Source organism: Fulmarus glacialis, unplaced genomic scaffold (genome assembly GCF_000690835.1).
Source record: "Fulmarus glacialis isolate BGI_N327 unplaced genomic scaffold, ASM69083v1 scaffold31397, whole genome shotgun sequence".
Taxonomy (NCBI): Eukaryota; Metazoa; Chordata; class Aves; order Procellariiformes; family Procellariidae; genus Fulmarus; species Fulmarus glacialis.
In genome coordinates, this window is record NW_009223084.1 from 47,897 (window position 1) to 59,193 (window position 11,297).

At 38.0% G+C, this 11,297-nt stretch overlaps 1 protein-coding gene across 1 annotated transcript in view; it reads right to left on the reverse strand.

The window, feature by feature from the left end:
* DLG5 (discs, large homolog 5 (Drosophila)) overlaps positions 1-10,656 on the reverse strand; it is a gene marked incomplete at its 5' end in the record, with an annotated part of 57,778 nt that extends 47,122 nt beyond the window's left edge. The window contains 3 exons of the mRNA XM_009581688.1: positions 2,270-2,453; positions 5,115-5,258; positions 10,491-10,656. Coding sequence (XP_009579983.1) covers positions 2,270-2,453; positions 5,115-5,258; positions 10,491-10,656 — 494 coding nt within the window. The remainder of the gene's footprint in view (positions 1-2,269; positions 2,454-5,114; positions 5,259-10,490) is intronic.
* Positions 10,657-11,297: the final 641 nt, after the last annotated feature.

Sequence of the window (11,297 nt, forward strand, 5' to 3'; positions counted from 1 at the left end):
TTCAGCCTGACACTGGTCTCCTTTGACTAACCAAGACATGTAAAAGCAGGGAGTTACTGTTCATAAGGCAGGAACAAGGCTGCACTTTGGTGAGAGTCTCATTGGCATGGCTATTTCCACATACGTCCCTATCCTCAGTGGATTCACTAGCATAACCTGCACAGAGTTGGACTCATGACTAGCTAGCATGCTTCAGTGAACCATTTCAGATATGCTAAACGTGATAAACCGTAAGCATATGTAAAGTGTAAATACATGTTGATTTAAACCCGCTCAAGGGAGCCATTTTCCTGAAGACTACTTCCCAAAGCATTCTGAGAACAGGTTTGAGAACAAAGTATTTGAGAATCCAAACAAACAAACCACTTCTCACTGTCTAAAGCATATATGGAATGACTTTTTGCTGAAAACACACTAAGTAATTAAAGAAAAGAAGGACGAATGTACTAGAAATTGGACGGAATTCAGCATAAGCTTGCTAACAGAGATTTGATGAAGGAAGGCAGAAACACCATAAACAGGAAGCAGCGTAATAAGGAAGGTCTCCCATTCAAAATCCCAGTCTGAGAAAAAGTAAATAGTCCCAGCTGGACTGAGGAAGACAGCCATGGCAACGAGAAACTTCGTATGCGAGCAGCAGAAACTTAAGCTGGTCAGCTGCTACACAGCAAATCCATGACAATCCCACACGAAGAGTAACCCGATCAAAAGTTTTTGCTCTCTGAGGCCACCGAGATGTTGTGTTTTGCTACGGCCTGACGACGAAACAACATCAGACGCATCAACATAAATAGCGTTAGACTAATTCAGATGAGAAATGACACAGACAAGATAAGACTCTTGGCGCCCCTTCAAGACACCATGATTCACTCTGACATGCTGAGAAAGGGAGTTACACAACTTTCTCATCGAGAGTCACATACACAGGTTTCTTCAAAGGTTTAATCGTGATGTTGACACGAGACTGAATTTCTTTAAATACATACTGACAATGATACTTCAGCCTCCTTCTGTGCTGCCAGATAATTTCAAACTTCAGGACAGAACCTCAAAATACAATAGCCTTCTCTTGGAGGTTTTACATCCCTGCTTTGCAGACTGGGAAACTGAGGCACAGAACAATGAAGCGATTTGCCCAGGTTTACACAGCAAACCATTTCTGCTACACAGAACATCAGCCATCTTCTGAACCAAGCCACTAAACCATGTCACAGCAGAACTCTCAAGATAACAGAGGAAGGGATCAAAAGGAAATACAAATCTCCACTCCTCTTTGCACCAGCCCTCAAGCACCTCCTAAAGCGCCATTCAGCACATCCAGCTTGCTTTGACCTTTGCCCCTCCTACCCTAGCAAATAATTATTTTTGTTTGCATAGGTTTTGCTTCTGAAGCCTAATGTTTGACTTGCACATTTGCCCTGTGAATCAGCCTACACACAGTTAACCGAGATACTCTGTTTAACCATTGCACATGTTACTGTAACTATTCTAATTGATCAGACTTTTCCATAGGTGAACAGTAGACCTGATATGACAAGTGCTCCTTACTATTACTATTACTCTTACTTTTCTTTCTTCAGAACGTTGTCGTAGAGACAGCCTGTTATATACAGCTCTGAAATGTCCACCTTTTCCTGAAACGCTTGTCTTTTTTTAAGTTCAAAAACATTAATCAACCTGTAGCTTTGTTCTAACTGAATAGCATCTGCAAACTTAAATAACGAAACTCAGCTCAATCATTCCCCAAACCATTACAGTGTCACTAGAATAATTAAAAAACAAAAACAAAAAGCCCAAAAAACCACCCACAAAAAACCTGTATCTGTCACTTATTTTTTATTGTGATACTTTCCAAAAAACTACATGCAAGTTTAAAGCTAGCCCTGTCCCACAAAATACCCTAGGAAAATAGCTATCTTTTTAATCACTTTGCAACTTCAAGCTAGGATTTTGATGCCTCTCCACCCACTTAAAAAAAATACCATGCATATACAATCTTCCTCATGTACATTTTTTTCATCTCTGCATCAAAACTTCTTAATACCACCTAATATTCTATATCCTTCATTCTTTTTTCCAGCTACACACAGAAAATAATTAGTATCCAAAATCTCATTTTCTCTCCTAGTGCTATAAAATATAAGGCGGATGTTTTAGAATGAGTAAAACATAAAAGGCAGCAATGCTGCACATTTGGTTTTATTGACTTATTTATCAAAGAAGTAATTTATGATCTCTTCTAGCAATTACACTACAAGCTGTAGCTTACCTGCTGCTGCTGGCTGCGCAGGTCCGTTATCTCTTTCTGATCCTCATCGTGAAGTCTCTTCATTTCCTCACATGACTGCTGGAGATGATTATGTTCTCGCACCAACTGCGTGTTTTTCCTCTTCAAGGTATCCATGTCCTCCTTCAGCTGTGACTGGTCGCTCAGCAGCCGACTGTGCAACGTGCTGCCATGGCACACAAAAAACGCTCTTAGAGCCCAACTTGCCAGGACAAAGTCCTGGACTAATTCATTTCAAGCATGAGTTTCCTACCAAGAAAGCAGGTCAAACTAACTCAGTTCTGCATTGAGTATTCCAAGCACCAGGAAAAAAAAAAAATCAGAAACAAACACATAAATATGAAAATACATGAAAGTACACAGTACTTTTAAACAGCATCAGAAGAGATGGTGGATTTATGCCACCCATCAATGCCATTTCATAGCCATTTTAAAAGCAAGCAGATAGACAAACAGAAATGGTGTAATGTGAGCATTAGATGATCCTGGAGATAATAGGAATTATCCCACTAATCACCTTCACTTTCTCTTGGGCCCCTCAGCTGAGCAGCAGCTAACCAAAATACAGATGAAAACGACAAAAATCTCCTTCTTTACTATTGTTTTAAAAACAAACAAAAAACCACTCAAACAGAAAAAACCAACAACCAACAAAAACACACTATGTATGTTTCAACTACATTCAAGCAGGTAAAAAGCTATCGAAGTTACTCCAAACTTCATTATACAAGCCATAATTATTGAAAGAAATACACTCTCACTTAAAAATTAAACAACTGAGAGCCACATGATGAGGCTATCATTCAGATTATAATTCAAGGTAGCAGTCCAAAATTAGACCAGATCACTGCTGAAAAAGAGCGAAAAAAAAAAATCAATTGAATGTGTTTTACTACCACAGATCAAACAGAGAGTGACATTTGGATACGGACAAGTATTTTTGTTGTTGAAACAGAATGATTCAAACTGAACTCTCACACGTACTGGTAAAGTGTTTAAAGTCCATATTTATAAGAAAACCACATATAACACATAACAATGAATAGAATCAATTTATATTTTAAGATACTTTTGTATTCCTTCCTTATGAAGTGAAATACCAACATTTCCTGCACAGAATGACCCAAAGCATTTAAAAAAAGTCTTCCTTAAAATTAGGACAACTGGCTAAAAAACTGCCTTTGACAAATTATATTCACACAATTAAATACACATAATCTTTACATGTAGGTTATTAATCTGTTATCTGTTATTCAGATTTTGTTGGAAATTATAAATTCTTTGGAATAGTAACTTTTTTTTTTTTAAAAGCATGGAGTTCTAAGAATTACTGCAGGAGAAAATAACATTTGAATAGCATATTCTACTCAATTCCTTTCTTTACCCTAAGAATTACTCATAGGATGAACAGGAATTGCACGCATGGATTTCAACATGTGTTGTCATGTTTTGGGCACCTAAACTCCAACAGTGAGTTTCAGCCTCCCTGAAGTTTTAAGTAGGAAACTGAATTATTCAAACCCAAGTAAAGAAGTTCTTATAATAAGAAGAATTACCTCAGCATCAATTAAAACATGCTATACTTTCTTCTGAACAGTTAATCTTAGTGTGTAGCAAGTGTAAATGCGAAAGCTTGTACTTGTATACACCCATCATTTTTCAAAAGCCTAAATTCTTGGTCTCTGAGGAATATGGCTATATTCTTGGTATACTTGAGTATTTCAATCAACCACTATCTTTTAAAACTCAGAGTTTTTCTCCTCATATGAGAGGGTAAACCCTTTTATACTATCATGAAAATACTGAAATAAACAGAGTGCAACACAGTATGGTTTCAGGGACTACAGAACTCCGAAATAAGGTAAGCAAAACACTAATATTTTAGGATAAAGAATACAAGTGTTTCACGTCAGCATCGGATGGACATAGGTAATTCAGCTCTGAAAAAATCCATCTGCAATGTACAGAACACTAATGCTTTACACAGAATTCCTTAGCAAATTTAAGTACTTGAAGATTCTCAAATGAAACTAGGAATAAACCTCTTTGTAAAGAAGCCACACAACTTGCTACATCTGTACCTGCTGACAATCTTTAATACTATTTTCAGGTTTTGGAAGAAGAACATAAGGAAACGATGCCTATCTTTAAAGGCTTGAAGAGTTGTAGGTGAAAGTGCTATGTAAGAACCAGCAGCCCCCAATGAAAACAAATGCTGTCATTAAATACTAGTCATATTTTATAGTGTTGATTTAAGTGAAATAAACTTCAAACCAAGAATTTATCTGCATTTCTACTTCTGAGCTGTCTTCCTTTCAAGTGAAGAAAACATGTTCCTACTTGCATCAATACATGCTAGAAATATTCACCAACTTCTCCCTATTTTATTGCATTTTCATAAATGCTTACAATTGGTCTAAACCCATGTTAAAACTTTAAAAAGTCAGTGTGAGAGCTATCACAACCTATTAAAAAAAAACAGTAACAAAATACATTCTCTCAAATTCTGCTCTCCAGCCTCACAGTGAGATTATTGGATTGTAATTGCAAGTCAGTAACTAGGCTTTCCTTGTCCATGTCCCATGAAGATTTCCAGGGATTTGGAAATCAGGGATTTCCATCTCAAATTCTTCAAAATAAAAGCAATTCATACTTTAACATTTCAAACAGGCCAGAAATGTTTTATCTGATGCATGCAAACATTGATCTTACAATTAAAGTGGAAAAACAGAATAAAAAAAAAATGATTTGATTACCGTGTTCTAATGCTTTATGATCTAGCACAGACTGGTAAACTCTTACCTCATACAGCTTTACTAATACTTACTGATAGAAGTCTGCCTCTTTTGCTGCTTCTTCACACCTTTTTAGTGTCTTGGTGTGTTGATTCTGCAGAGACTGTAGGTCTGACATGGCCTTCATGCACTGAATCTTCAGTCTTTCATAATCATGATTTGGTTTCGGACTAGGCCTAGCATGGAAAAAGAATATGAACTCGAACATCAGCTACTAAAGAGAGTGAGAAGTCTGGGAAGTTACTATCCAATAAATAAATAGTATCACACAACTGTTGATGCTTAGGTTACATTATGCTTTAATTTAAATACTGACCACTTCACATTAAGATGCAACCACAAATAAAAATTCACTGACTTTAACCTGTATTAGTTTAATACTGAGGCGTAACATCTTATAATGAGATAATTCTGTCTAACACTAACACAGCCAAAAATAGTCCCGAGTGTGCACATACCTCTCTTCTGAGCAGTCGTATCACAGAGCAGAACTGCCACTTGATACAAGAACAAGTCAATCACAGTACGCTCGGCTGTCCTGTGCTACCATGTCAAAACTCTCAAAGAAAAAGCACAGAGCTGCAGTAAGAGTGGGGCTGAAAAGAGGCTGCCAAAGGCAAGTGGGGGCTGCACGGAGACCTGGGCTAGGAAAAACTTCTCGTCTGGGCAGCGGCTGGAGGACCTTGTCTACAGCTCCCTAGGGAAATCAGCATTATAGGGTTGAGAGAAAGAATTTCAATGGGACACCAAACGCACTCATCTGTGCTGGCAGAATTTGACCGGTTTGATTAATCGAGCATTGAGTTTAACTAATTTGACCAAGTCATTCTGCTGAATTACATACCTGATTGAGCGTTACCATGTTCTTTTAAACTACTATAAATGAATGCGAAAACGTGTCAGAATCTACCTCACATTTCCATAAGATAACCCAAATTTTGTTCAAATAATTATTAGGAATCTCCAATACAATATAATCTCCAATAAGCAATTTTCAGTAAGCTGAACAAAGTGAAAGCCAAAGTCAGGCAAAAGAAAATTTTTGACTGAAATTTTTTTTAGTATATCAGGATGATTGAGAGAGGAGAAATTTTCTAAGATGATCTACCTTGTCAAGCAGTTCACCAACACAGATTATGTCTAGAATGTGTGGTCATTGCACATGATACCTTTATTTATTTATTAGAAAAATCTTACATCATGCTAGAAACTCAATGAGCAGGATTATGCCTTTTTGTTTTGAAGCACCAAGCTTCTAAAAGAGACTCTAAATTGAACTGTTCCTCCTGTACACAGTCACAAAAGTTTTGCACCATTGAATTTTCTAGTTTCAAAATGAAGCTTCTGACAGCTGTCCCTGTGTCATCTCCTGAGTCTCTTATAACTCCACAGGCAATGGAAAAAAAAACCAAAACCAAACCACAAAAAGAAAACATTTGCTTTCTAATTTGACTCTGTTCATTCTCGTATCGGATTTGCTCCGTTGCTGCACAGAACACCCTTTCTCCCTCCCACCTCGCTCTCTCCCAAACGGCTTCGCTGTAAGCGCAGCCTGAAAAGCCATCAGAATTCTCTTTGCTTCATACAAAAACAGCAACACGGATTCTGGAACTGAAATGCAGCTGGCAACTGAATCGAAATGAAAATGGTTTCACACTGCTGCAGTGGTAAGAGTTGTTTAAAAAAAGCCAGCCACATATAATTCACAGACTTTTAGGGAATGTGTGTATGACATGAAAGTGCTTTTTAGCAACCCAGCTGCATCTGGGTTGCTGAGTAGTAAGGCCTCCAATTGTAATTCCTTTTTTGCCTTTCTCCAGAGAAGTGCTCCTGGGGAAAACAAAACCAAAAAACCCTTCCTTGACTGGCAGACTTTAGCAAAAGCCAAATTCATATAAAGTAACGAAATATCCAAGTCACATCTACAGGGATGTCTTTTAGGGTTTTTTAAATTCACTGTTTAGGGGTGCCAAAAGAAGTAGTACGTTATTTATACATATTGCCGCAACTACTGCAGTATTATTCTTTTAAAATACAACCCTAGTTAGCATAAGTAAAACCCAACTTGAAATGTTCACACCCTTGACAGAATCACTAAAAAGCCAAGTATTGATTTAAATTAGACTTTAGGGTGAAATTATTGAAAGTAGACACCATCTGTCCACCTGAGTCATTAAAATGACAACATTAATTGAAACACAGTTTAACTCTCAGTTGAAGCATTAAGTTTACTGAGACCCACTAACACATGTTCATGCTAAGCTTGTAATCATAAATTTGTGTTCATGCAAAATATTTCAGTGTATGAATTTTTACTAAAGGAGAACTATTAGGTCAGTCTCAAAGCTATGGTGAGAACTTGTTCTACAAGTCTAACCTCAATCATGTGTATTTCATATATTGCTGAAGTAACACAAATCCTATAAACATATGGATACCATGTAGGTAACTACAGAAGTTACCATACCTACACAATTAGGAAGGAGCAACAATGCCACCAGTAACATCCTGCATTCTAGCTCATCTACATGAAATAAAAAACACCTGGATAGCCAAGGCCATATGTTTCACAGTGCTGTTCCAAGGGTTTATGTTTCAGCAAGAAAACCAGGGATATGCGCAGGAGGAATATTGGTCAGAAGTTAAAAATCAAAACTGTTGCAACAAAGCAGTCCATTCAAATGCATGCGCATGTAGTGGTTGACTCTTGTTGAAGTAAGACCACCACAGTTTTATGCTAAAATGCCTCACAAAATACAGAAAACTGTGATTTCAATAAAGGAGAGGTGTCAGTTACTATTTTGGAAGCATTGGTTCAAACGTTAACAAAATTTAAAATGCTAGTGTCAAAGGTCCAACCGTTTTTCTGATATTTATGCAACGACTCTAAAAATCCTTTGTATTCCAGTGGAATTACCCTGAGCATAAATCAAGGCCACAGTAAGACTGACATTTACATGTATCTGATGCTGATGTAAAAGCTAATGCCAATGGCAGATCCAACTTTGTGGGCAATGCCTACCCAACAACTTGAAAATGTTTTCATTCACTATTGCAATTCCAACAACAACAATTACAGATTACACATAAACAATCTCTTCTCAAAGGCAGTTTTCAGGGGTTTTATTTGTGTTGCAGTTCTCTTCTACTATTACATAAGTAGCAAAAATAGCAAGTTTAAGTCTATAAAATGCACCTTGAGCACACTAAATTATCTGGTCAAATCTTTGCTTAATCATCACAACACGTGCACGCATACAGTCACTGTCAAGTGACACAAGCACAGCATAAGCAATCCTACTCCTGTCCAGCAGGACGACACATCTTCATCTGATTCAGCACATCACAATCCACTTCTGTGGCTCCTCTTCCACTGCTCTAGACTTAGTCAACGCTGGCTTTGGAAAACAGCTCTCGGTTTTGCAACTGCCAGCCTTCACAGCCAGCACAGCCCAGCCTACGAATGCGTTGCAAGTTGCAACTGTTTTGAAGCACGCCATCGTGACGTGTCAAGATTTGCCTCTACACCACCTGTATTTGGTACAGCCATGGTTAAAGCAGCATACACAACCAGGAAAGCAAAAGCCCTTTTTGGGTCATAAAAGTCATCATCTAAATAATGATCTTTCAGCTTTCACACTTCAGCATAATAGTTTGCAATGTCTGGGCTTTGACTCCTGGAAAGCTGGAGATTAGTTTTATATGAGGAAAGAATGCAAAACAAAGTAAAAAAGCTACCACTAAGCCTTCAAAAACCATAAATGTGCGTGTGGATGGGAGGAGTAGTTGCTTTTACACTGAAGGAAAAAAATGTCAACTAATAATCTGCATTCGTTTCCAACTCTTCAAATATCTAATTGTTTGGAAGGCAGCATCCTCCATCTAACACATATTGCCCAAATGCAATGTTTATTCTGATGAGTTGCTCTTTAAGCTGTAAACATTTATATTTTCCACAACATACAAATCCTGCAGTGGCAGCAGGAGATTGATTTGACAATTAAAGAGCAAAAACTAGGGCAATCTAGAGGACAGCTCATCAGAACTTTATTAATAGCATCCTGGATTATGGAGAACATTGTAAGCTATAAAATCCTCAATGCCTAAGCTCTAGTGACTTCAAATAGAAATCCCTATGTATAAATAAGTAACTGGAAGCTATGCAAAAGATGTTGACATTTGACAACCTTTTCCTCTCCCATCCCCACAACACTTGGAGACCCTTAGATAGAACACAATGCTCTTAAAGCAACCCTCAGAACTCATGGGGGGAGGAAGGGGGCATTAAGATGGGTAGCTAAGGAGCGAATAAAATGCCCAGATTCTCTCAATTCCAGTTCACTGGTTCAAATCTTGACCTTATCCCATAAGGACAAAAAGTTTAATTAACTACCTGACCACGTACAGATAGAGCCGATGAAGTAACAGATAAAAACCACAACAAATAAAACATTAAAGTTCAGAGAAGTTATGCATCATGGCAACACCTCCCAGAAAATCTGTTTTTTGCTCTTATTTCAGGTTTAGTGACAGACAATTTTTTCCAACGTTCAAAAAATTTCTCTTACATGTGCTTCCTGCAGGCAAAAAGTACCTGGCTCTATGTGCCCAAAGTTGCATTTATAAACATTAGCAGATCTTTAACCCTCTAAAATAAACCAATTCTGTTTCCTACCCAATAAAACCCTTATCTACAATTAACTTACACGCTCCCCAAGTACTATCTTTCTCATAACTTATCAACCCTCAAATTAGAATGAGCTGCATAAGGCTGCTGGCCATTAACTGACCTTGAACACATGTTATTTTAATTTGGCAGCACCCGTAACTTCTCAGTGGAGGAGAGTTCCTTACTCTCAACATGTTAATGCTACACAGTCCCTCAATATATGTATACCAGAAAGCGTATCTCCTAGAAAACACTTGCTCCCCTCAAGAGAAGTCCAAACCTCTCTCTTTGCAGAAGCACAGGAATAGCTGAGATTTTTTTTTTCCTTTCCCAATTTCTGTCCTCCAGCCAAGTATTCAGAGCTATTTCCCTTTCTTCTCTCTTGCTTTCAAAACAGCAAATGCTTCAGCTACTGTCTTCTTTCTCTACCCACAACATAACCCAGCAAGCCTAAACAACTTGTTTGCTTTCTTCTCTCAACATAGAGATGAGCCCTACTCCCCTCATTCCCACAGCAAAATTGCTGGAGAAAGTGGGAATAGGCATTCAACAGGCAGCTCTGAAACCTAGATGTGGTTACCAGGCATCACCAGGATGCAGGTAGGTTACAAGCAACATACATACACACATTGCAACATCCTTGCTGCTTTACAGGCAAGCAGGAGTCAAGATGCTTGAAAACACTACTGAGGACTAAATTAAAATTAAAATTAAAATGTTACAGTTCCTTTATTTTTACCTGCAGTCATCAAAAGTTGATCCAGGAGATGAAAGTGCAAGTCGCTTGCGCAGCTCATCCCTCTCACGAGTTACCTGACGGAGCTGATATAGTATCGTCTCCAGCTTCTCACTCATTTGTCTTGTGTCTATTACAGGTGGTGGAGATGAGGCTTTACCAGTCGTACCTGACCAAGGGATAAATAATTGGCAGTCAGAGAACTCCTCAAAAGAACAATACAACTTCACTAAAGAAGTCAACACAAATTTAAAAAATCCTATATTTTTGGTTGCAGAATCCTGTTCAAAAATGAAGCAAGTCATGGAAGTTTTCATCAGTGAGTTGACACAAGAATAACTCCAATTCAGTCAGACCCCATGCTAGCAGAAAGGCCCTATCTGTGTTGCAAGTTAGTTTGCACGAGTAGGTTCCTTGCTTACTCATGAACTTACAAGTTGCCTGAAAGGCAAGGCAAGTTTGCAGTCACAATCGCAAAGACCTCAGCCTCAGAAACTACCACAGTGACAGAAGTCATAGGTACAAAGTTATTTCCAATAAAGAACCATGTTTTTCCTTCTAAAATTAAAAAAAAAAAAAAAAAAAAAAGTAAATCCTACCCACATCAACTTACCCCAGTAACAGCAGAGAAACTGTTACAGCACAGGAGCTGTTTTCCTGTTCCTTTATCTAGCAGCACAGACATACTATTCTGCTATGTGCTACTGCCAACATTTTTTTTTAACGCAATTCTATGCTTTCATGTGTCACGGTTTATCAGTCCAGTACGTGAAGTTAAAAATTTGACTTGCCAACAAATCATGAGAAACG